At 44.8% G+C, this 27,268-nt stretch overlaps 1 protein-coding gene across 5 annotated transcripts in view; it reads left to right on the top strand.

Moving 5' to 3' along the window:
• SLC6A9 (solute carrier family 6 member 9) overlaps nt 1-27,268 on the top strand; it is a 732,913-nt gene that overhangs the window by 484,206 nt on the left and 221,439 nt on the right. Inside the window, exon 1 of one of the 5 annotated variants that reach the window (XM_069642310.1) lies at nt 12,132-12,503. The exons of the other annotated variants lie outside the window; for them this stretch is intronic. Coding sequence (XP_069498411.1) covers nt 12,363-12,503 — 141 coding nt within the window. The 5' untranslated portion in view covers nt 12,132-12,362. Of the gene's footprint in view, nt 1-12,131; nt 12,504-27,268 lie in introns of those variants that run through there. 5 annotated transcript variants of the gene reach the window in all.

The following is a 27,268-nucleotide window of genomic DNA, read 5'->3' as shown; positions in this document are numbered from 1 at the left end:
ATGCAGAAATCACATTGGTGCCAAGAGGGAAAATAAAAGGGGGTTAAAGGTTGTGGAAGAACAAGGAAGCAAATTTAGCTTAACTAGCTGCATCCAGTGTATCGTATGCCGATCCAGTGCTGTCTACAGGCCCGGCTCCAGCAGGGGGGACAGAGGGCCCAGGCTCCCCTAGAGCTGGCCCCTGCCCCCCCCTTGAAAGGAGGCCAGGTCAGTGGTGTTATACACCACTGGTAACCGAGGGAGTGGGGGTGGATGTCACTGTAAACATTCTGCAGCAACCTCAGAGACATCATTCTGAGAGGCTGAATTGCAGGAGGTCTGGCCAGGATTTGTTTTCTTGCCCTAGACAATGATTTATGCCACACAGCCATAAAAGTACAAATGGAAGACCATTCACACCTCCTAGTGAGGTAGCACTTATTCAAGCAGGCTGCCTACAACTATTTTATGAAACCTTAAATCACAATTCTGATGTCTGTAATTTAAACTATGTTTATTTTTTGTGGGAATCTAGTTGTTTTTCACATCATGATTAATAAAATGGTTAACTATATCAAACAATAAATGACAGGTAAAGTTGCTTGAACACAGATTTCTGCAGAAGGTGCGTCAACTGACTGGAGGCTCTTACAAATTACATTCAGAGTATATATTCTGCTGCATTAACTACTTGAGTATAAGTGAAAAGATAAGGCTGGTGTTAACCAAAATGTCATTCTGGATGGGAGAGTGTAGTAAAATCAAAAAGTGATAAATGCAAGGCTTTGAATTAAACATTACCACTACTGTTGCTCTGCGCAAAATTCCATGCAATCATTCTGTAGTATGTCTGTGCGATTAGAGAATGGGCCTTAATCTTTTCTTCAACATATTTCTACAATGATGGATACATTTTCAGGTTCGCTTATCATGTGACTTGGGCATTTTTAAAGTAATCTGTATACAATTTTAGTATGATTTTAGGTATTCAAGGCCTAACTCCAACACATACTTGTACCAACTTGAGCTTGTAAGATGTGTGGTCCAGTATATACATTTCAGGCTAGGCTCAAATTATGGCTTTACCACTTGACCAAAGTGTGTGATCCTGGCATATTTTGTAACTTCACTATGCCTTAACTGTTAAAATTAGGTGCCCCTAGAAGTGATTCAGTTCAGGTTATAAACTATTCCAAAAAGCCTCACTCATGGTTTAATAGATGGGCAGCACAGGGATTAGGACACACACACATCTAACTTTGATAATATCCAGGCCACGTTTATTGAACACAATTGTGTAATTCAATAGCAAATCAAAGTAAACACATCAAACAAAGAGTCATCATGGACAACTGCATATTTTAACCAGTATGTAAACAGCATGCACCAGACAATTATGTCCAGGTGAACGCCCCACCAGGAGCGATAACAGGAGGTCACAAACCCCTCAACCAGCCCTGTCTGCCTCCTGATACAGCACTTACAGCCCGAGCACTCCCTTGCATTCTCAACTCAATTAAAATGTGCTGCAAAAATGCAACAAAAAATAATATTTTGCATTTAAAATGTAATTTTGGACATGAACCATTGATGGGAGACATTCAGAATGGGACTATTGTAGGGGTTCATTTGGAAAGGAGGAAGGGGGAGGTTGTGGAATGGGTGGGTGAAGGGAGGATTGTATACATGTGTGTTATTGGAGGATATGTTGTTGTGCTCAAAAATATTGTTAAGATCAACATGACTACCTGTATTGATTGGACTTGGTATGTACTGTTCTTGAAATTTAAAGAGGTTTGAAAAACATGTAATTTGTATGAAACAAAATCTCCTATTCCTTTCTTCAGTATTCTGGGTGGGGGCGGGGGTGTCTATCTTTCACAACAAGATGGAGGGAGCACAAGCATCTCCTCCTGAGCACTGTGGCTACTTCCAGCAGACCCCGGAAGGTATTGTTGGGGGGGACACCATCTGAGATGGTGCAAAGACTGGGGGCCTCACTGCTCAGCCCTCTCAGAGGAGGAGGCATCACCCTCAATTCTCCAAAGCCAGTCCAGGAAGGGCATGCTGGGTGCTGGGGTGAATAGGTGGCAGGGGAGGTGAATGGGAACGGTGGTTAGGGCAGCTGAAGGAAGGTGTCTGGATGGGGAAAGGTGAAGGAGGATCAGATATAACAGAAAGGGGAGAGCAGATGGGAAGGGAAGATGCGTAAACTGATGTTGCAACACTATTTTCCTTGCTTTTCCTTTGCTATGTACAATTTCTTTATAGCGGGGTGCAAATGTATTTGTGCAGATCTGGGAAGACATTTTTTTCTGGATCACAGTTTTGGGAAATCTGGATCAACGCCAGCACTTTGTTTAGGGTACTCCTATACCCATGCCCAATGGAATGTGGGTCCCCCTGATCACAACCCTAGCCCACCCGGATGCAAATTCCTGGAGCCGGGCCTGGCTGTCTATCTCTGCCTATCTCCGTCTCTCTGTCCATCTCTCCGTCTTGCGCTCTGTCTGTCTGTGGTTCTCCCTCTCTGTCTCTCTATCTCTGTCTCTCACTGTCTCTGAAAATCTGACTGTCTTGTTTCTGTGGGTGGAAGTTGCATTGTCAAGTGTGCATTCGGCAGAGTCAGCCCAGCCATTCTGACACAGCAGCATTACTGGTGAAAAATAGATCATTTAAAGGGATGAATCCAATGTTTTTTATTGTTAAAAGTAGAATTAAAAGAGCAGTAATGGAGACCTCCATTAGCTGTGGACTGGCCACATAGGAGGGGCACAAGGATAGGCTCTTTGAAGATTCTGTGGTCCTGGCAGAACCTGGATGGAGAAAGAGGACAGGCTGTTTTCATCTGTGCCTACTTCAACAAATGGACAGGATCAGTAACATTATCAACCATTCAGTGGCCAGATCGCAAAACTGAACATTGCACTGGTGCACAGAAACAGACCATCGGTTTTAATAAGAGTGTGGCCTTTAACATGAATGTTTACAGAGAGCTAATGGTGTGTAGTCTCGGTATAGCTATAAACAAAGAATGTAATTGGAATAACATTATAAACTAGTACTTTTTAAAACATTTCACTGTTCATTTTAAACAATCCCTTCCAATATATATTGTAGCAATAATAAGAATTTTACACTTGTCTTTCTGAGAAAACAAAATCCCATTATCAAAACCTAAATTAAGTTCTGATAGAATATCATCAAAGTGGACAGTCTGGCGCACTCAGGTTGTAGCCTTTCTAAATACCTTATGCAAAAGGAGTAGCGGACAAATGGCACCAATGAGGGTAAATAGCTGCTTTGCATAAAATCAAAGGACCTATTTAACACATGTGTCTGTCATAAAGGGGTAAATGCTTGAATTCTTAAGTACAGAATGGTCACTGGGCTTGGCGCTCATTTCATATCACAACACACACAAATATTAGTAACTGGATGCAACCATAAAATGACAGCAATAGTAACCACTGCTTTGGGTTACAGGAGAGCCCTCTTGAGACAGAATTTTAGAAGGGCTGGGGACTGTGGGTCTGGGGGGTGGAAAGAATGGCTGTGGACATACCCTGTCCCCAATACACAGAAATCCTTAGAAAAGTATTTACATGTAGGATAGCATGTGTCCCAGCAATTCAGTGAGTTGAATTTCAGATAATTACAAGAAAAAAAAAAAGATAATTACAAGGTGCTGTGGTGTGACTGCAGTCACCAATCATGGACTGTGGAGGTCAGTGATTCAGCTGGAAGGCTCTAGTTTAGGTGTAAACAGAAAGTCCTTGATCCCAAGTTAGCAAAGCTTGCACCTTCCTGCATAGTTAAAGTAAAGTGTCTACTTTAGCACCGATGCAGTTTGATGGAGGGCATTTTGGGAAGACGTGGTCTAGAGTGGGGTAGGGACAGACAAAGAGATGGTAGGCTTCGGAGAAGAGGGCCTGGCCAAGTGGAAGGATTCAATACCGTTGCCCTCTACTGGTTGGAAATGGTATTGCATTTCATTTATTCCAGTACAAGAGCATGAGCCATCGTTTTATCCACTTGAAATATGTGTTATGTTAAAGGATATTTATACCGTGCACTAGCACCACCTGGGTGGCCCCCTGGTGCTCTGGCAGATCTGAAAAGGAAAGAGGACGGCATGGGTTAGTAAGGTTGAACGGGAAAAAGAGCTAGAGAGCTGTGATGTGCTGTTTGCAGCTTCAGTTCGGTTAATACTGTTCGCTGAGCTTAGGTGTGTTTTTCGTTTGGTAGCTGTCATGTATTGTGTGCAAGGCTATGTGTGTTATGTTTTGTTGTTCCACATAAAACCTAGTGTTTGCAACATTTCCCCTGTTTTCATACAGTTTGAAATCGCAGTTTACGTTTCTCGTCGACCCCTCCAGATGTCCGCAAAGGCTGCAAGAGAAGCTGCTTCTACTTTCTCTTACTTTTTTTTAAAAAAATGTGTTTTTTTCCCCTGCAAATTACCCCATTATGTTCAAGTAAAGAGCTTTAGCTTTGGGGACAGCGAGTCACAACAAGAGGGTTGGGGATGCTGGGAGAAATCATCAGGTTGCCAGGCAGGCGGCCAATCGCTAGCTCCGAAGCATAGCAGAGGCCATCCATTGGCTCGCGGTGATGGGCCTGCTCTGTGGAGCCCCTGCCAATCACAGTCCAACACCGGGCCTGCTGCCTGGCCTCCCACTAGCCGCTCTCAGCTGCCCAGTGGCCAGTGGCTCCACAGCTTGTGCTGCCAGGCTTTTATTAGGAATGGCATTACAGGCCAGAGGAGGAGAGCCGAGCTACCCAGAAATCTCCAGTGAGAGGCAAGGGTGCCAGCCGCACCTGAAGGTTTCATTACCTTTCTGCCAAAACTAAAACTGCAAGATAGATGAACTCCAACGGATTAAAGATTCCTTTTATTATATTTTCAACAGCAGGGTCGCAAGAGTGCCTCGGAATCAGCCAATGGCAGAACTGTGCCATGAGTTCAAAAAGAAATCTGCGATTTTTCGATTAAAGCGGATGACTGGCATGCATTGCAAAAATATGTCAAAACCTTTCTTTTACCGCAGTAATTTCCGTTTTGTGCACCTGCTGTAATCCCAGTACCACCAATGCTTGACCTCTTAGGCAACAATGCATGCGTTACAAGAAAGTCTAACACAATAAGGATGAATGGAGGGTTGGATGGATTCACCCACAAATAGAATAGAATAGGATGGATGGATGGATGGATGGATGGATGGAGCGGGATGGATGGATGGATGGATGGATGGATGGATGGATGGATGGATGGATGGATGGATGGATGGATGGATGGATGGATGGATGGATGGGAGTGAGAGAGAGATGGATGGATGGATGGATGGATGGATGGATGGGAGAGAGAGATGGATGGATGGAGGGAAAGATGGGTGGATGGATGGATGGATGGATGGATGGGAGCGAGAGAGAGATGGATGGATGGATGGATGGATGGATGGATGGAGGGAAAGATGGATGGAGGGAGGGAGCGAGGGATGGATGGATGGATGGATGGATGGATGGATGGATGGATGGAGCGATGGATGGAGGGAGGGAGGGAGGGATGGACGGAGGGAGGGAGCGATGGATGGATGGAGGGAGGGAGGGAGCGATGGATGGATGGAGGGAGGGAGGGAGCGATGGATGGAGGTTTGGATAGAGGGAGGGAGCGATGGAGCGATGGATGGATGGAGGGAGAGATGGATGGATGGAGGGAGGGAGGGAGGGATGGAGCGAGAGATGGATGGATGGATGGAGGGAGCAAGAGAGATGGAGGGAGGGATAGATGGGTGGAGGGAGGGAGCGAGAGAGGTGGATGGAGGGAGGGATAGATAGATGGGTGGATGGAGGGAGGGAGCGAGAGAGAGATGGATGGATGGATGGAGGGAGGGAGGGATAGATGGGTGGATGGATGGAGGGAGGGAGGGATAGATAGATGGGTGGGTGGATGGATGGATGGATGGAGCGAGAGAGAGAGAGGGGGATGGATGGATGGAGGGAGGGAGGGATAGATGGGTGGATGGATGGATGGAGAGAGATGGATGGAGGGAGGGAGGGATAGATGGGTGGTTGGAGGGTTGAGTGCACTTATGAGGTGGCCCTGCACACGCACTTACCTTTTGCCTCCCCAACAAGTACCTCTGGCACTTCCTCCCCTAGGGGACCCTAATAGCACTCACCCCCACCCCTTTCTCTTCACTGCACTTGCACACTCTGAATGTCACAAGGCCTAGTAGGACTGCTTTTCCTCTCTTTGTTCTTTGTTCTTTTCTGTAGTTTATTTTGTTTGTTTTATTCATATTGTGCACCGGACCCGAGGGTAGCAGGGCGCAGGGGCATCAAGGTTATTCTCAGCTTGGTTACAGTGCTGTACAGAAATATACAAGTTTATACATGGGTAAGTACAGATACAGGTACAGATAAAGACATTGAAGAACAATTTAAAAATGTACATAAGGAGGGCCACCCTTCCCTTGTGCCTTGGTGAGCTTCGAAACACTGTCTTGTATAATCGACTTATACATATCCAATAAATAAAAGAATCCAAATAAAATAAATTGAGGGCTGGAGGGAGGGAGGATGGATATTTAAGTGGAGATTTATGTGCAGGTATATGTTAACGAGGTTAGCCAGATAGTTCAACAGCTAACCTTGCAGTAGCTTGATAGGTCGATAACTAGACTTGCCAGTAGCACACAAGTCAAAATATTAATGGTGAAATCTCTGTATACAGTAGCTGATGACCAGAGACTGCTAGAAGGCTGAACGAGAACACGACCAGAAACGATTGGCGACAATTTTACAATTCAAGCTTCATTTGGGAGCTTCTGAACGAAGGGGCTGGTTAGGGTAGAAGAGTGTATAATAGTAACTGCTGCACATGTAAGTGGTTTAACTCTTTATTCTGGAGAGTGAAGGAGTGGGCACCACCTTTAAAGTTAGTTATGCATTGGTATTGCGACCCGTCCTTTCTTAGACTGGTATGCTGTCATTTAACAATCATTTCATCCGCTATTCTGTGAGCACTCTTGCCTTTTGGAGGCCTTCTGCTGGGCCTAGAGACCCAAGCTACTTCTCACTGATGAGGCAAACAAGGCCGAAACAAGTTTGGGGATGCTTGTAGTCTCGTGCAGAAGGGATGTTAAATGTTAAAGGGATTTGTACCGCGCACCGTCACCAACGGAGTTGGTCCCCAGGCGCTCTAGCGGATCTGCAAACGAGAAGGTGGGATGGCTTATTAGGTGAAGCAGGAGTAGGATAGTGAGAGGAGTGGTGTACTGTTGGCAGCTTCAACTCGGTATACACCGGGTGCTGAGCTTTGGTGCGAGTGTCGGATCGATCTCAGTCCTCTTGTGCTGTTGGTGCAGCTTATGTGTTGTTGCGGTGTTGTGAAGTGCGTGCGGGTTGTGCGAGAGATGGTTGTGTGAGATTTTTGAGTGAGTTAAGTCTGCAGAAATGCTGAGTTTTTTGTTAGTGGGTTATATGAAGTTTAACATGCTAACATTCAGAGCTCTGTTCGAGTGTGGCGCTCAACAATCCTCCCAGTCTCATCAGGGTGGGCGAAGGGGTTACGCCTGGCAGAGTTTTAGGTTTGTGTGAAGCACTTCCTGTGCTGTTCCAACGCGCTCTGTAAGTGTACTAATTGCTCCTCGCCGTTTTATTTTAGCAAGCTCTGTAGGAGTAGGAGTTCTAATGCTGATGGATTGATTAGTGTGGGTTGGGTGTCTATTCTCCTCCTTGGGTGCTGGACCTGGTGTTGTGGTCTCCTCTCACAGACTTTCAATCTATATGTGTCTGCTGGGGGTTTTAGGTTATGGTAGGGGTTTTTGTCTCGGTCTGAGTATGTGATCAGGCTATGGTGACCTCCCTTTGTGGCTATTTCTCATAATATCTTATGGTCTGTCGTTGGGTCCGTTCTTTGGGTTCTGTGTATGTCCATTTTGGGAGCGATCGAGGTTGGTGTTATTTTCATCATTGTTTAACGGGGTGGGCATTGAAGTGCGTCGTTGTATTTACGCTGTGAAGAGCCATGATTTGAGGAGTTTCCTGAATGCTAGGTGGTTTGTTGTGTTCCGTATATTCTTAGGCAGGTCATTCCAGGTTTTCGGTGCCTGGTGAGAGAAAGAGGATCCTCCGAGTTTTCTTCTGTTATAGGGTTTTGGTTCCAGGCAGATGTCGGTGATTGATCTCAGTGTTCTTGTTGGCTGATGTAGGCGTAGTTTATCGCTTAGGAATTCTGCGCCTTGTTTGTGTGTTGCTCTGTGTGTGATGCACATGGACTTGAACTTTATTTGCTGTTTTAATGGTAGCCAGTGTAGTATTTTTAGCGCAGGTGATATGTGTTCTCTTCTGGGTAGCTTGAGGAGGAGTGTGACTGCCGCATTTTGTAAGCGTTGTAGTTTTTTTAGAAGTCGTTCCAGGGATGTGACCAAGCAGTTCGGGCTGGCCTGTCTCTTGTGGGGTGGGATCAAGCGTGAATTGCAAATGGTCTTTCCCCTTCTATAATGGTTTGGCAGGTGAAGAACGATGGTCTGGATGGCTGCCCAGAGCAATGCCAGAGGGTACGATTCATTCCAAACCTTCCAGCCATCATCTCTTTTGTTTTGATTCTGCAACCACATACAGAGGCTGCCTTTTACGTTTTGCCCAAGAGACAGAACCTGGTATTACTATTCATGAGAGCCCGAACAAGGATACTTTGCTGTCCGAAATGCATTGGCCATGACATCTGCTCTTCTTTGTATATACAATCTATGATTACATTGCGATTATAAATCTGTTTTATACATGAGCGACTTACAAACTTTCGGATATTGACTTGCTGTCCTTTTTGTGGGTTTTTCGGGTGCATCTGGTGCGCCCAGACTGTGAGCACAGCGTATTGAAGCTAATCCGCTCCAGTCCCATCTCCAAGTTAACTCTCTATTCTCTCACAAGTTTGTGATGGGGATGGGGTCCCTGCTGCTCACTCTACCTCCCCTCAACTGACCAACTTCCAAACAAAACATCTTTCACAACGTACCATCTCTCAACCACTCTAACATGGAATGTCCATCCAGGTTTAACTGTATACAATATGCATTGCAACAAGATGATTGGTAGGTACTACCAATTTGACGAGGAGTGGACTAAATATATGGCTTATCAAATTAGTAAAAATTCAAGGATTCGTCACCCTGTTCCCAATGGTTAGGTTCTCAGTGAAGTCCATGTTTACATATGATAGAAAAGGAAGTCTGCCCCAGGCTCCCTCCTGGGGTAGTGGTGAGTCCTGGCTTCGAGGAACATGCTAGGTACCCAGGTCCCAGGGCGTCTTCCTTCTAACACTGCAGATCCCGGGGATATGCCTGACGGCTTTGAGTGGACGGAGATGGTAGACAAGAAAAACACTTTAGCAAGGTGGGTGAGGCCTCCGACTCCTTGGAAATATGAACTTCAACCACAGTCTGTATCCATAGCACTCTATCCTGGACCTTCCCCGGCAGCAATAAGTCTCTTCGGCCAGAGGCCGATGGGCTGGCTGGTGCCTGGATCTCTTAAATTCTTCAATTTAGCCACAGGGCGTGATGGTGTCTTTTCTGTGGCACATTGTATGCTTGTTGAATCTTGTGATTACTATGTAGCACAGTCTTGGAGGTCTCCCAACACTACAGAAGACTGAGGGGTGCTGTCATGGTTTATTGAGAGGCCACCCTCAGCACAGGGAGTTCATTCTCTCCCAAATCTAGGTGTCGCACAGTAAATGGTTTAACGATGGTTCTTTATTCAGCCCCATCTCAGCCTCATATCATGGACCCTTGGATCCCTTCCGCCTGAGTTACCAATGAGCCAAGAACCAGGCAGGTGTACATGAAATATATATATATTTTTTTTAATTATAGGTCATAGAAATCACACTAAACTACACACACTTTTTTCTTTGTGGCTCACAGTTAATTTTTCTAATCTCTAATCTCTTTCCTAATCTCTATAATCTGTGCTGCAGTGACTGGGTTTTAGCCTTATCCTCTGCTTCCCCCAGTTGTTGAGGTGGCTTACCATTAGCAGCACCCCTTATTGAGAAATAGACAAACTTACGGAGACCCTTGCTGGTACGTAGCTGCTAGATCTACAAGTTGCGTCTTCCTAAAGCCAGTAGTTTTCCGGAATACTAGCTTCACCTAAAGCTAGATGGGTGGCTAGCTAGCGAGGCAGGTGTCTGAGAGGGCGGATAGTCAGATCGATGCAATGCTTTCGGTTGATGGCTAGCTAGGCCAATCGAGGGCCCGGCCAATAACCCGCAGGGGCTTTCGGAGATATCTAGGCAGAAAGATGGTTTATAACCCAAATATAAGCCCAGCACATACGCTTATGTGGAGGTTTTCTATCTTGGGCTACAGCCCATTTCTTGGGTTCGGGAAGCAGTAGATTTAGTGTGACTAAATACTGGGCGTAAAAATTGCTACAACAAAATCATGTAATACTGATTTATGTGTAACGAATCAGCCTAATTCTGTGAGACTGAGAGGTAGAGCGCAAATACTAAACGGACGTTGAAACTCACTAATGCCCTTGCTCCCTAGATCCCAATCATCCTTTCAAATATACAAAAAAGGCAAATTTACAGACTAAAATGTACAGCAACTTACAGAATAGATATAATTATATAAGGACAAATGCATAACATATTTTAGTGAACAAAAAAAAAGGAATAATAAAAAGGGCCCATGCAGTAATCATTGGTGACAAATGCATCATCATCAATAAATTAAAAAAACAAGGGTATTTATTTCAAGCCATAAAGGCTAGGTAAAATCAACTATAGACATTTACCTATTACATTCATACAAGATGATAGACAACCTTATGAGTCTTAAAACCTATGTTAAAGCATTAAAGTGCCTACATTTACATAATCCTTGCTCCCTAGATCCCTGCATTTCGTAATGTTTCTATAGCCTCTGGGCAAGTACCTACAATATGGTGTATGCACCTCTCCTTTTAAGAAACCATCCCAGGACCCACCTAATCAGAAAACCGTGATGGTTAGCCAGGACTTTGGGATAGGCAGGTAGCGAAGGGCTCTGTAGAAGAATTACTTTATAGACCAGTTTCCTTCTAGGACCATACCTCTGTTGATTGATCTATTGGCAAATGAAGGGACAAATAGTACCACCTGGCAATACCTTTTGGTAGTTGGACAAGCCATGGCATGGACAGGCTGATAGTTCCTATGTACAGACCAGCAAATGGAGAAACGGACAGAACGATGGAGTAGAAATGAAAGGCGAGTATGCTCAGGACACAGGTTCTTGGCATTGAAGAGGGCCCCTTTATTATGATTCTGCCCTTAACCTCATGAACAGGTCATGGGTCAGCAAAATCCAGTGGCACATCCATTCCTTGACTTCTCAGCTCTACTGAGACACTCAAGGCTTCCACATGCCCAGGATTCCACAAGCCCTTCTAGTGAACTTACATGCCAAGCATCAGCACTCTCCATCCATACTCGCCTGCAGCGTTTTCAAGGAGAATGGCTCAGATGGGCACACGGAATGACGCCCGGACTCAATGCACATGACCTGGATAGACTATAAATATGTACACACATTCACCAATTCATTATTGTAGAAGACGCTGAGCATTGTAAGCATCTCCCTTTCCAGAAAATGGTGCATTAGAAGCTAGTCCTTAATTTGGCCTTGTAACGGGACCTAAATATCCATTGAGTGAGCTGTGACTTTGTTTTATGAAGGCTTTGGTTGCCTGATAGTTTTTTTTTTCAATGGATCAATCTCTAGTTTATCCATATTTAGTGCTTTTTGATTTTCTTCCTCTATCTATCGCTACGCACCTGGATATCTGTTGTGGCTTCTAAGCAGCTATATCATGGGCTAATCTTGTGTTAGATGAACTCTTGTCATCCTGTTTCTTGAATAATCCCCGTATTTGTATTGTGAGTTATATTGGAGAAGAAACTCGTTAACCTTAAAAAGACATTGGGAGATAAATGTTCTTGTCTAAATTCGCTCTTGCTGTGAATTCAGGGCTGGTACTCACTTTAAAGAACCCATTTCCGATGATCACCATACCTCATTGCCTCCATCCTCTCAGCCTTCCAATCCCTGTGACCTCACAGCACGTTGCCATGGTGAGGAGAAGAAGCAGTCAGAATGCTGCCCTCTGGTAGAGTGGGGGTGATAAAATGCTACACCACCATCACCATCCCATCCCCCTGGACACTCTCTGCTGCCCACAGCGAGCCCCATCCACGCGGCCCGCCACCAGAGATGTCCATCGGCCCCGATCTGACATCACCACGGCCTCTACCCTGCTCCCGTTGCCCACTGATCCCCTCGACCTACTTAGCTCCTGGTCCATTGATGGGTTGACGTGTTTTGATGTCCTTGAGCCACCATGATGGGCCGCGGAAGGGCCTCCCTGAGGGCTCTGCCATGGCAGAGGGCAGGACGGAGGATCCAGAGTCACGCAGGGCCCCGAGCTTGGAAGAGGTTTGGTTCGGACCAGTCGGAAGCGATGCGGTATGTTACAGATGGTGGGTAACCCTGTATGTGGCAGATAATCGGAGGATGCATTTCTCTAATTTAGAATCTTATAGTAACAATGAACATTTCACAGTATTTTCAAGAAAGCAGTGTTGGGCTGTTTATTATAAATTAAATGTCATGTCGTCCACAATAATTGCTCATATTGTTTCAAATGTACTTCATTTTCATGAGTTCAGACAATGCTTAAATATAAGATAAAAAGACAAGATAAGCTTTTTCTTATAAAGACATCAGGTTTTGTTGATTCAGGCACACTGAGAACTAATTAGTCGCTAGGCATTGGATTGGAATTTAGTGGATGAAATGAATGACCATATAAGGCCTATTGAGAGCATGGAAGTCTTGATACAGACTAGGTATAAAATAAAGAGCCTAAGCTCTCTCTCACTATGTGCCTGAGGTTATTTGCTTAAGTGAATGAGGCCCCAGAGAGAAGATGGAGTGGCAGATGCAGTCCTGTTCACGGCCCAGGCATTCTCTCTCCATCCTGACATAGAGCCCAGTTGGAGGAAGTAGACGGATGTAAGGACCAGTCTGGCAGGCGGATCGGTTGCACAAAGAACCTTCTGTTTCCTACTCCAGCCTGTCTCATTGTACCTCAAAGTTCTGGGATTGTGTCCTTGGTAGAAAGGAATTTTGTACTTCACATCACTGTTCCATCCAACAGGCCAAAAAAGCCACAGGTTCTGGAGGCCTCCAACGTACCAGAAGCCACCTCATCTCCAGATCAGACTCTAAGAGATGCAAGAAAGAATGAATTTGAAAACCGGCCTTCTGCTATGCATCTGGACTCTGGAATAACCCACCAATGCCAATCCGGTTGGCCTGATCTCTCCTGCATGTCAGGAAGGAACTGAAGACCCTTCCCCTCAAGGAAAATCTAGTTGCACAACTCTCACTCTTTCTTTTTCTGTGTTTTTGTGCCAGTGCTGCATTGCTTGCTTGCTTTCTACTGTAAAAATCCCCTACAATCCATATTGTTCCAGAGGGTCAATGACGAGCAGTTGGCCTTCCTCACAATTTTGCACGGTGGCACAAGTGAGCAGGCACTAGTGATTCTGATTGATGACTCAGAATTCTATAGGACTGGTTGGTCTTCTGGGTCCCTGAATCTTAATAGTCCTGCTTTGGTTTCTATTATTGGGGGACAGATGGAGCAGTACCCAGGCTTCTAAACTAAGCCCTGGTGAAATTTCACGTCACTTGGTGGTCCCAAAGATCAAGTGCGAAGTAACGAATGTATATATTTTAAAATTGAATTTAATTGGTTGATAACTTCTAACAATTAAGTTATGTGAAATATGTTTGATGTGGCACAAATGTAGTTTACCTAACCTTGATTTTACCAAGTGTTTTGAGTGATTATATATCGGACTCCTGCTTATTTTACTTGATTCATAGTAAATGGTTTCAAGTTGTGTACATTACCCGGAAGCAAATACGTAGCAAGCCAAGAAGCGGCTTCCAGATAATCCATGCTTGGCCCTTGAATCGGCTCTTTCATGAACCATGAACTTGAAAGAATTGAATGGAATCCTTAAAATCGGAATACTCATTGCTTAAAGCTTGGTGGCAGGATAATCTGCACCGTTGAGCATGGTTTCTCTTGACATCTCAGACCTGATATTATTGTACTTGCAATAGTTTGTGCATCCGAGGTCGCTGGAGGATATGGCAGCATGACAAATATCTCTGCAAGGATTTATTAAATCTGGTTTGAATTTCAATCGGACATATCCATATACGTTTTCTGGAGGTCTCTTCATAGACAGACATGTTATGTAGAAAGACGCCATAGGTGTATACCAAACGGTTGGGCACCAGCAACTATGCAGGAGTCTGCACTCTGAGGCTCAATGGAGAGCTCTACAAGGTTGAATTTTACCAATATTCATCGATTCAGGTAGGATATTATTGGAAGCTGGGAGCCGCTGTGTCTAAGGAGTCTATCAAAAGAGTGGAATGTTTCAACAAAGTTTTATTTAAAAAATACAGAAAATAACCTACTTCTCCCAATCTCTAAAGGGTTAGTCCTACCTAAACAAATATCAGCTCGGGTGCTCGTCATCAGGATGTTTGTCCAAATAAAGTGTTCGTCCTTTTTCCAAAAACCTACTCTAACCCTACCACTAATCTACAAAAGGGTTCACTTCTGAATGAAAATAGTACCAGGAGAATGACTCCCTTCTCCTGGTGATCGGGTTCAGTCGTTATCTCTTTTTAATGAAATCCTTTGCTTTAGTTTCTGATTCAACAAAGAGAGTGTGGTCAGGAAAATGACTCCCTTCTCCTGACCCACCTTGCACAGCCGTGAGGGCTGTCTTAGTATAGTCTTTTGCAATAGTCCTCAAAAGTCTCTAGACCTCTTCAAAAGGGCTCCAGAAAGCCTGCATTAGAGTTTCCAACATGTCTTCCCTGTTTTATGGCACTATGACTTGCTTGCTGTCTAGTATCCTCTTGACTCTTACTTGGACTACCACTGTGATGAGGGAGATTCCACCTTATACACTCTTGATCCTTAGAACTCTGGATCTAACTACTGAGATGAAGGAGAGTGCTCCTGAGGCTCTCTTCACTTTTGGTTTTCTGAGTATCACTACTGTGACGAGGGAACCCACTCCTGAGGCTTGCTTAACTCTCAAATCTCTGGGTGTCACTACTGTCACAAGGGAGATTACTGCAGAGGGTCTCTTTGATTCTCTGGGTGTCACTGCTGTGACGAGGGAGATCACCCAAGGCTTTCTTGACTCTGAAGCTGCCTCAAGCCCCTACCAGCTCTCCCGTTACTGCTGTTACCTGTTACGTGTCGGGATGTCCTTGCCACTGGGGATCAGCGTTCTTGCAGCTTTGTGTTCCCAGGTTCGAACTCCCCGGGCTGGGCTGGCTACTCACCGGCTGCTCTCCCTATTTCCCAGTCCTTTCTCGCTCTTAATTACCCGCGACTGCGTCCTCCCCGGCGTAAAGTCAAAGTCCTTCTGTACTGCTGTTAAGATAATCTTTATGCCTCCTTGGGGCCAACTTTGGTCAGTACTATGATAAGGCAACCTGTTATTACTCTTTAGTTTTCTTTGGCTTTTCTTCATCTCTTTCATATTCATTTGTGGATCAAAGGCAGAAGAGGCATTACCATAACAGACAGTGTTATCCGGGATTTCTGATAAGAGAAAAGGGGATATGGAGTTCCTTCATGGACGCGAGTCCTTATCCCCATGAGGGAACTCTTTCCCGCTTTATCCCACCCCTAGAGAGACTATTGGGTAGCAGGCTCGCCTCCCTAGCCTCAAAGGGAACGGTTCCCCCTCGGGAGAAGTGATGAGATCCTGTGAATCGTCCCAAAGCCTGGGGTAAAAACGAATGATTGAAGATCATGCACAAGTCAGGAAGAGAGCGGTCAGGATGAGCCATGGCCAACCATTGATGGGGAAGATGTCATTTGTGTTGGTTGTTGTATACTTTGAAGAGATTGGCTCGACGTTTCCTTAGGAAAGCATAGATGTGTTGGGATGAGTCTGATGCTTATTGTGATATAGTTCTAGGTTGTAGGGTGTAGTTAGGAGGCCTTTCTTTCCCATGCGGCAGGGACGTAGTCGGCAAAGGCACGTCTTGTGTTTCAGGCCCTTGCTCTGCTTTTAGAGAAGGTGAGTGTCCCATTACAGGACCTTTGGGGGTGGGGGCTGGATAGTTCGAGAAGTCTTGTCTTCTGTCCCAGGCCCTGGCTGCTTGGTCGTCTGCCACTCAACAACCATGGGGACTTAGTTATATGTTCAATGTCAGTATGTATCTTGTATTTGCGTATCTATGCCCAAGGGCCGTGTTCCAGCGCGTTAGAAATGAATCAAATAAATAAATAGTTGAAGAAGGCTTGTCTTCTGTTCTAGGTACTTGCTTTTCACTCCAGTGGCTGCCGTGTAGTAAGAGAAGACTTGCCTTCTATTCTTTGGGGGCATAGTTGGAGAATGGTTCTTTCATTCCAGTTTGTGGGCTGGGGCTAGTTGGGCTGGCCTTCCATTTTAGGTCCTTGAGCATAGTTGGAGAAGGCTTGTCTTCCATTCCAGGTGCAGGAGGCGCCATTGGAGAAGGCTAGTCTTCCATTGCACCTCTTCAGCATAAATAAAAGCTTGTCTTCGGTTCCAGTTGTATTTTCATTGTTTAAAGCGCGGACCTAGCTCGAGACCAGCGGAGTGCTGTATGGTGTGTATGTAGCCAGCATTTGGGCTGCTAGCCATTACCAGTAGCGGAGTACTGTGTGTGAGGTCGGCGTCGGTATGTGGGTCCATTGGAATTAGTCCTTGGTCAGGTGTTGGGCGTAGTTAAAGGCATGCCTTTCGCTCCAGCTGCAGAGGTGTAGTGAGATGGCACCTCTTCCACACCAGGACTTTGGGGCCATAGTTGGAGACGGGTTGTCTTTCATTGCAGGTTGTGAAAGGTTAAAGAAGGCTTCTCTTGTATTCTAGGTCTTTGGGCATAATTGGAGAAGGCCTGCCTTGCACTCATGGTGATGGAGGTGGCGTTTGAGTTTGCCAGTCTTCCCCTGTACCGCTTCCGGCCTAGGTAGAGAAGCCACGTCTTACGTTGTTTTCTCTTTTGCAGTTCTATGTCACAGCTATTACCCAATGCCTTGTGCTGCAATGTCCATCTGAGACTGTAAGTGTATTTGCCACACAACATACACTTGCGGGGCAGCAAGTGTAAGTCTATCAGGGTTGTATTATGCTTGTATTTTCGTTGACATCCAATTGGCAGTGGTGGGGGCAGCCTTTGGTTCCGGGTGGGGAGGGCGGCGGACTGCTCCTGAAGTGGCACCAGGTTTCTGAAGGATTCATAGATGAGCCCTCATGGGCTGATTAATGTTTTTTCTGTGAAGGGTCCTAAATGTTTCCTCAAATTTATCGAGGGAGCCCAAAAGAATTCAGGGAGGCTGGGAGAGGTTCCTCTCTATTTGTGAAAATGTATTAAAATAATGTACTGAAATGATTCATTTTACAGCACAATTTGTGAGGTAAAAAGCCATATAATTTGCAGATGTTTGTCTAGGGTAAGAAGTGAGAGAATCCAGTAAATGCCATGTCACCAACAGTACATTACATATGAGCACTTCATACCATTGACATGAGGCTTCAGCCATGTAACTGGCATGCATGAGGCAGCGGCCACAACCTATCCATGCCATTAACGACCACTTTAAATTACATGCGTGAATCGTGTCAGACGTCATGCATGTCATTTCAAGTGACCGACACATGCATGGATTGGCCACCCATTTATGCCAGTAATGGCACTTTAAATCCCATGCATGAAGCCTGAAGCGCTTCATGCATGTGACGACCATTCCTGGCATAGATGGGTTAGCCTATCTATGCCAGGAATGGTCATTGTAAATCATATTCATGACGCTGCAGATACACAACGTATCGTCCGATTTTCTGGCTGTAAGTGGGTGAACCGAGTCGGAAAACCACTACTAGAGTAACTCTGTCACTAATAAATGTAGACGTTTAGAAATAATTGTGTGATCTAGAATATAACCCTGAAAGTCTCTATAGGCATACACAGGCATTATTCTTTGTCCAATGCATTTCGGATAGTACAATTCATCCCCGGGACAGAGCTCAACTGTGTCTTGATACACGGGATGGGCCCGCCATCTCTTGACCATATGAATGAACTTTCCAGTAGTTGTAGTGCATGGATGAAAATGTTCCCTGGAATATAGTGTGCACCTAAGTTCAGTGGCTGTAAATCGGTCTTCAGTGGCTGTAAATCGGTCTAACGTGGGGCAAAAAAAATATATATATATATATCTCCCTCGATGTGTGGTGTATTGGATATGCTCTCCATGTGCAGCAGGATTCTGGAGTGAGCCACATATCATTTCAAACGAAATATATTGAATTAATTTGAAGTTTAGTGGTGCTCACTTTCAAGACACAACATATCTATGCAAGGGAACTACAGTGACAACTGTGTACACACACACACACTCGACTCGACTCGACAATACATCGACAAAGTCAAGCAGCAGCACACTGGACAAATTTGCTCCACCGATTTGCTGCACCCCAGATGGACTTGAATCCCCAGGGTCACCCGGGACTGTGCGTACAGCAGCACTGTGGTTGCCATAGCAATCCTGTTGGCGGTGCACTAAACACAGCGTGCCACTCAATAGTTTCTTTAAATATCACCAGGGCGTGCCCTGAGTGCCACCACTGGTGTTAATAAAATAAAAAGGAAAAAATAAACTGTGGGGCTTGATGTGCTCCACGCATTATTTTATTTATTTATTTGCATGTTTAAAGCGCTCACACAGCCCGGGGGCATCGAGGCGCTGTTACAGTAATATGTCTTACTTGCATATTTATTACGTGATTAATATCCAGAGGTTTCTAAGCGCGGACCTGGGGATCGAATCTGTGTTGCTTCATGTCCTCTTGTTTCTAAGGCTAGCGCGTTGCCGCTGAGCTATCCTCCCGAAGCATTGACGCGCCATTCACAGGGTTATTATTTTTATTTATTTATTATAAAATCGGGTCTATCATTTGGTTTGAGCACCAGCCCTGTGGGAGGCACAATGGGCACTAGAGAGGTACCATGAGGGGCAGCCAAACCCCCCTACCCTCCCCAGGCGCCGCCCCTGACAGGTGGGCTTTGCTGTCCTGTTTGTGTGAGAGTACCGGAGGTTGAGCCGTATTTCTAGTGTCTACGCTATGACAAATAAAATCCTACCTGCCAGAAGCAGGGTTGCATATAAGGGAGTCCATCTGGCAATACTCCAGGAATAGCACCGAGCTAGAATTGTGCCGGTAAAGCGCCCGTAAAACTCTGCTGGATGAGTTTTTCACTCCGATGCTTTTAAATGGTTGCTCTTTGCATTCTTATTGGCCCGCTCATAACTGGTTTTATCGACAGGGTCGGCTGCTAAACTCCTGAAATCGAAATAGATCAGCGAGAAAGAGTTACAGCCGTGGAATTCTATTGCAAACACGACCAATAGTGTTTGCCAATAATGTGGCTCTTCGCCAGGACTGGAGAACTCCTGTGGGTTGTGAGACTGACCTTTCACCCGGAAGTGTTTTGAGAAAGAGCAAGGAAGTGGGAGGGGAGAGCAGACCTGCTGCTGGATGCTGGATTCTGCAGTTGCCCACCCCGCCCCCACAATCCTTGCTTCTTGTTCGCACAAGGAGACTCAATGTGGGCCCTTGAGACGGGGTCAGACTGGAACAAGAACTAGGTCCTGTCACCCAAAATAAAGTGGCCCACTCCTCGCCTCAAAAAAAGTGGCCCACCCCTCGCGTCCCTTGACCTCTCATGACATCACCAGAAGTGATGTAATTTGACCCCACCCTAAAGTGACATCCTAGGATGCGATGAAACACAACCTTTCACCCCTTGACAAAACAGGAAGTGGCATCAAATAGCATTGTACCCAAGTACACTAAATTACTGTGAATCCAAGCAGACGTCCAAGGCCAAATGATAATGTTATTGTATAGCACTTACGCTTAAGCTCTTTTTTATAGAACAAATATGCGTACAATATCACCCAACCTGTGTTGGAAGTCATTTATCGACCTAAGAACGATGAAAGGCTTTTGGAAAAAAAAAATGTGAAAAGAAAAATATTTCTTTTTGCAATTATTTTTTTCTTCCAAACCGGCCCAGGCATGGCCAGAAACCGGCCCCCACTCCCCAGGGACGATTTCAGGCCAATCGGCCCCTGCCTTGAGACATTGGCAGCAAGCAGTCCCATTTGGTTCTCACATTCACCAACTGAAAGTCCATCCTCTGCGCCATGCCTAACCTTAACTCAGTCTCACACGGTATTATCTTTACCAGTGCTTCATTTGTAAGAATGCCCACATATTTTCTTGCATGAGTGAAGGGGCAATTTTCAGGCTTCTGTTGACACCACCCACTGTTGCTCCACATAGTGTGACAAGGCTGCTCCATACGGTGCCAACGTATTTGGGGGTTAAAGCGCCAACTGGTTCATTGAGGGTGAAATCAACATAACATATTAGTTGTGTCTTGAGTGTTTCTTTGAAATACATAATCGTTAACATTTTGTTCTAATCCGTTCAGAGTCAAATGGAGAATTAGAACCATCTAACCACACGGAAAAAAGAGCAAACATGCTCTCCTCCTGTGGTAAATTGATTGACGAACGTAGGCAAAATCATTGCTGAACTGATGAGTTGCCCGTCAAACACTGCAGCAAGATGGTCTTGCATCGGTTGGCACTCATGACTGGCTCTCCGGTTCGATATGGGTCTTTGCACTCTGTGTTGGGGCTGCTGGCTGGCGACTGTCCTGTTGTGAACCCACCCTGCTGGTTATTACATTAGAGAATTTGCAGCAGTGTCATGCAGTGTGTGGACACGGCCAGCATCAGTGCCCAGGATTGTCACCTTCTAACTCATTGTTCATGAAAACTGATAAACTGAAAAATAGTCCTGCCCTGCCAACCTGGGTCATCAGGTTTGTGACTAACAGTGTGCCATCCCAGGATGCAGACACCCTGGCCTGTGCACACTGGTGTTGATTGTTATGTTACTATGACTGACAGTTAAAATATTAGAGTTGCCAAAACACCACAACATAATCAAGCTGTGCTTAAAAATAAGGGTTGGCAATAAGTGCATCTCCCTCTCTCCCTCTCTCCCTCTCTCCCTCTCTCCCTCTCTCCCTCTCTCCCTCTCTCCCTCTCTCCCTCTCTCCCTCTCTCCCTCTCTCCCTCTCTCTCTCTCTTTCTCTCTCTCTTCTTTCTATCCCTCTCTTCATTCTATCCCTCTCTTCTTTCTCGTTCTCGGTTCTTTCTCTCTTTTGCGTTCTTTCTCTCTCTCTTCTTTCTTTCTCTTCTCTCTCTCTCCCCCTTTCTCTCTCCCTCTCTCCCTCCCCCTCTGACTCCCCCTCTCTCTCCCTCTTTCTCTCTCTCCCCCTCTCTCTCCCCTCCCCCTGGACTGAAATTTTTGTGGGACGCAGTTGTATTCTTTGGTGCAAAGCATGAACGATGGAACAAGAGTTCAGCATGTGTGAGGCTGTAAATCCAAACGGCAACTGACTGCAGTTGAGGCCTCTGCAACATTTCACATGCACAATAAATAACATGCAATCAGATGCGCATCACATTTAGATATGCTAATGAGGTATTGCAATACATGTCCACCTGTTGAGGTGACGCCCACTTCCACTGTACTGTGAATGCCATCAGATGAACGCAGGAGACGTTTCTCAATTTCACAAGCGCTACATTTTGTAAGATGGACCGAAGGACGAGAAGAGATTGTTTGTCTCAGGAAACACATGGGAATAATCATGTAAAATAGAACATCCTGCCAGAGGGTCCTAATTACACACTGGGGGCACATCATTAGCTTATTGTAGTATTTAAGGGTTCTTTGAAGTACGCAGGGACCAGACTGGAGGCATGTATATATAAAAGGAAGTTGGCTTTATTAGTTACAGGGGCAGAGCAGCTACATCCAAACACAAGACACTACACTTCTGTGATGTGGCACCTGGATGGATGTAGTGTGATGTCATTAATTGGAGACACTGTATTTGATCAGACCACCTCATCGCTAAATATTGCATTAAGTTTCCCCTTCAAGCAGCCCATAAAAGTCTCATACAGAAAATATACATGCACTTTATTATTCATGGAAATATAGGCCATGAGATGTGAACAAGAGTGGAATGAACTCGCTGGGTTATCCATTTATCAGCCGGGAATTAACTGTATTTCGTGGGACGCAAGACCATGTAGAGCAACACAGGTTCCAATACCGTTCCCGCGCCTAGAGACTGGTCTCTGGTATTAAGCGCATTAATGAAGAGTAATTAATTCATTAGAAAACTCCCTCAAAGTATTCCCTCTGGGATCCATTCTGCAGAACGCGTATGACACCCTACTTCCATCTGCCTCACGTTACAAAACGAACCCTGGACTAAAAGTATCAGTACGTGGATCTAAAGTGTGAGGTGGAAGAAAAAGAACACAGTAGTTTCTTGTTGTGAACAGCATATAATACTTGACGGAGCAATGACAATAGCATTCAAATCTAAAGATGGCCTGCTTTTGAGCAAGCAATGGCATTGTAATGTTAGCTTTAAAATGATCCGGTGTGAGAGTTAATTCCGTGAAATAGTGGAGACATGGATGTAGCAGGCATGTCATAGAATCAAAGTAGTATCCTATGGATTACCACGGAAATGCATATGTAGCCCGCATCTGCTTCTGCAGATCCTGTAGAAGTCAACAGGGATACAGAGCACCTATTTTGCTGAGAGCACTCTGCACCCCCCGATGAGTGCTCTAAACCGTTGGGTGTAACTGGGCACTTGCCCTGTTGGTGGCTACCGGAGTGACCCAACGGAGTAAGCATGCTAAAATGTAATCCTCGCAATCTTCTTTTTATTTTTAAAGGAAATCACACTTATACTTTTGGTTTAATGGGCACCCCTTGAAAAGGAAGAGGGAATAAGGTTTGAGTGGGGAGAACTCTGGTAGAGGAAATGGTATATGTTCACGGCAGCTTGGATTGGAGTGAGACTGGGGAGTGCATCTAAAGTCCCATACTTTGGTGCCAGAATGCAGACTGCATGGCTGGGTTTGGATTAAATACTGTGCCCACCGTCCAATGATCCAAGGCCACGACTACTCGCCTGGTGGCGCACCCAACAAGAGAGGCAGGAACACTCCATGACCAGTGCAGAAAGAGGGATCTGTAGGGTAACTAGTTTGGTTGCCGTAGGGAGAAGCAAGGATCCTATGATCGCTCGCACACCCCAGTTCTGGGAACCCCTTCCATGTCGAGGGGTGTGGCAGAGGAGAGGAGAAGTTGAGGGCCCCCCCCCCATGCCGCCTGGAAGAGAGAAGGCTTTGTGTTGAAGTTGGCGCATCCCTCTTCGTGCGGGATTGATGCGTTGGGCTTGGGGGCAGGAGGAAGAGTTATTCATCATGACTTTGGCCTGGAGAGTGTGTGTGAGGCAGCTGGTGGGAGTGGGGGGGTCTCTTCAGAGACCACGTGGCTTGGATGGAGCGGGGTCTGTAGAACAGCAGGTATGACATGGCCAGTGAGCAAAGGGCATCCTTCTCATGCGCCCTTAATTTAATAGAAATACAGCACTTTTCATCAGCCCTATGGATAAGCAGCCTATCGGCAACCCGACTCCTTAAAAATAGGCAACTTCTCCCAACAAAATAAATTGGGGGGGGGGGGTACAGATACTCCCAACAGAAAATAGGAAACAACTGACACATGTTGGCATTGCCCCTGCTTCTAATGTTAGTACTGCCTGATCCAAAGTCCCTCCAGAAGGCAAATGCCCGAATATCCTATCAAAGTCTCAGTAATGTGCCGAATATCCTATACTGTGCCTAAATAACCCATCATTGTTTCAAGAATATGCAAGATATCTCATAACTGTGTAAGAATAGCCCACATTCGTGCAGGATCTCCCATCATTTTCATCATTGTGTCAGCTTAGCTCCTAACCTGGCCACAATAGCCCATCATCATTTCAGTACTGTGCCAGAATATCCCACCATTGCTTCAGTAATTATAATTATTATTGTTCTTTTATAACGCACTTAATACCGGGGACCAGTGTCCAAGCACAAGCCTGGTATTCGAACCTGTGTTGCTATGCGGTGTCTTGCTTCCAAGACAAACGCCTTGCCTTTGAGCTATCCCCCTGGCCTCAATATGTTATCATTGTTTCAGCAATGTAACAGAATATCCTATACTGTCCCAGAAGATCCCACCATTTTTTCAGTAATGATCCAGAATATCCCTAAACAGTTTCAATAGTGTGCCAGAATCTGCTTTACTGTGCTAGGATATCTCATCATGGTTTCAGGCCTGTGCCAGAAAATGACATCCCTGTGTCAGAATTTCCCATCAGCCATCATTATTTTGGCAATGTGCCACGCATCCCATCACAATTTCAGAAATGTGCATCTTGTGCAGCAATAATGTGCCCTTAGGATGCTATTGTGCCGTATTGTTATAGCAACACTGGATTTTGCACATTATCCGGCAGCATTCTTATGACACTGGCTTCAAGTGACTTGCTCAGTAATACTGTACAGTTGGCAGTGCCAGGTTACCAACTAGGCAAAGTAGGCACCGGCCTATTGGCCCCACTCCTTTAGAGGTCCCGCGACAATGGATCAAAATAATATTGATTTGATTTTGAAAGAAAATGACAATCCAGCTTTCTTAAATTGTTTCCAAAAGATAGAAAAAAAATGAATGAACTCAAAGAAATGAACACTTCAGATTAAAAACTCTATAGAGAAAATAGTGTATTAATGTAATATACCCATGAACAACTTAAAGTCCATAAACCAGAGACATTAGATCCACATAAATTTGTCTCTTAAAAGCGAATCTTCTGCCAGATGTCAATTTGTAAGAAAATCCGGTGCAAACAACGTAGTGTAATGTACGGAAGTGTGTACGGAAGTGATGGCCGTCTCAATCTAGCGGTCGATGTGCACACTACTTCATTGTTATCCCACTAGAGCGCGTGCAGGCCCACACACAAGAACCTCCAGAAACAAAGCTTTCCGTGAGTGTGTCGCGAGTTCCAGCCGACTCCAGACCCTAGTAGAATATTCGTGAGTAGACGCTTCGAGAACACAGACGAGTATAAGCGCCCGACGTCTGCGTTACTAAGGAAGTTAGCTTTTACTGAGTTATAATGAAGTTTGAGTAACTTCACCGCCACCGTAACAGAACTGATCTATCTTGTTCAGGCACTTTTACTTGTTTTTGGCTGAAACCTAAGAATTCTTTCATTTTCTTGAACAAAGTGTAAATATCGTTTGACGTCACTCTTTATCCTGAAAGATTTCTCCATAAAAGAATTCATGACAGTGAATATTTAAAGTTGTGTTCGGTTTATTAATATTTTAAAAATGAAGTTTTACATTTTTTGTTTAACATTAAAAATTGTGCATGTTTAGTGTTCTGTAAAAAAATTGGTTTATTGAAATTGTTGGTTGGTAAAATTAGAAACGCATTAGGAGATCATTTGCAAGGGGACCCTGACATTTAAACTGCCTAGAGGGCTCCACAGGGTTTAATCCAGCACTGGCAGTAACTTGGAAAGGTATTGTGCCACGGTATTATGGCAAGTCTGGATTTATTATGAAAAGGTAAGATTTAGCTCATTATTGCACAGTATTCATAGGTCACCATGGCTTTGAGTGACTTGCATAGCTTGTATAGCAATGCTAGGCAGTTGGAATGCTATTATGCTGTATTGTTATGGCAATACAAGATTTATATCATTATTGCACAGTATGCATAGGTCACCATGGCTTTGACTGACTTGTGCAGCAATGCTAGGCATTTGGGATGCTATTATGCTGTATTGTTATGGCAATACAAGATTTAGATCATTATTGCACAGTATGCATAGGTCACCATGGCTTTGAGTGACTTGTGCAGCAATGCTAGGCAGTTGGGATGCTATTATGCTGTATTGTTATGGCAATACAAGATTTATATCATTATTGCACAGTATGCATAGGTCACCATGGCTTTGACTGACTTGTGCAGCAATGCTAGGCATTTGGGATGCTATTATGCTGTATTGTTATGGCAATACAAGATTTAGATCATTATTGCACAGTATGCATAGGTCACCATGGCTTTGAGTGACTTGTGCAGCAATGCTAGGCAGTTGGGATGCTATTATGCTGTATTGTTATGGCAATACAAGATTTAGATCATTATTGCACAGCACGCATAGGTCACCATGGCATTGAGCGAGTTATGTGGAACTCCTGGAGCAATAGTGGGCATTTGGGATGCTCGTGTGCCATATTGTTAGGGAAACACTGGTTTTAGCTCTCTGCTAGGCAATATTCATAAGTCACTGTGGCTTTGAGTGATTTGCGTGCAGCGATACCAGGCAGTTGGGATTATTACGGCAAAACAATTTAGCGCATTTTCTGGGAGTATTCTTATGTCACCATGGCCTTGAGAGTGAGTATATGTAGAAGTCGTGGAGCAACAGCGTGCATTTGGGATGCTTTTGTGCCATATGTAATGTAATGTTTCACTGTATTTAATGCCAACTCTGAATTTGTCACACTGCTGTGCAGTACCCTTAATTCAACACACAGGGGTTTGGCTTACTATTCTGGACTAATCTTATCGGAGCACTGGTGTTGGTACACCTGTGTGCATCAGATTTATGGCAACAATGTGAGATTGTTACACTTTTGTGCAACTTCTATATGGCAATATATGGACTTGCCACCGCTTTGTGCAGCTTTCGTGTGACCGTATTGCTGCTCTTGAACAGTGCAGCAAACGTGTAGTATTAATGCATATCAGTGCTGTGGATTTGTCACAATCTAACGAAGAGTTCCTTTTTTAAAATAAATATATATGTTTTAAATAAGTTTGAATTCAATACTATTAATTAAATACAGGCTATATTGATTAAACATTTTAAAAAGGCATCATTGTCAAAAAAGGAGCATTATGGAACTCCTTTTTTGTTTTTTATTGTGTGTGTGTGCCCACTGTGTACTCATTCATATAGCCTTGAAGCCCCTTTTTGTATCCTTTGGTATCTGGAACTGCCATTTATCCCCGTCCCTCTCTTCCCACTCGTCCCTAAGCCCATCGCCTGGCTCCTTTTGATATGATATATGATATGATTGTTTATTTATATAGCGCCTATACACAAGGTGTTTCAAAGCGCTTCAAGGCAAG

This window comes from Ambystoma mexicanum, chromosome 1q (assembly GCF_040938575.1).
Source record: "Ambystoma mexicanum isolate Mex_15411 chromosome 1q, UKY_AmexF1_1, whole genome shotgun sequence".
Lineage (NCBI taxonomy): Eukaryota > Metazoa > Chordata > Amphibia > Caudata > Ambystomatidae > Ambystoma > Ambystoma mexicanum.
The sequence above is the reverse complement of the archived record's forward strand: the minus strand, read 5'-3'. Positions and strand labels throughout refer to the sequence as shown.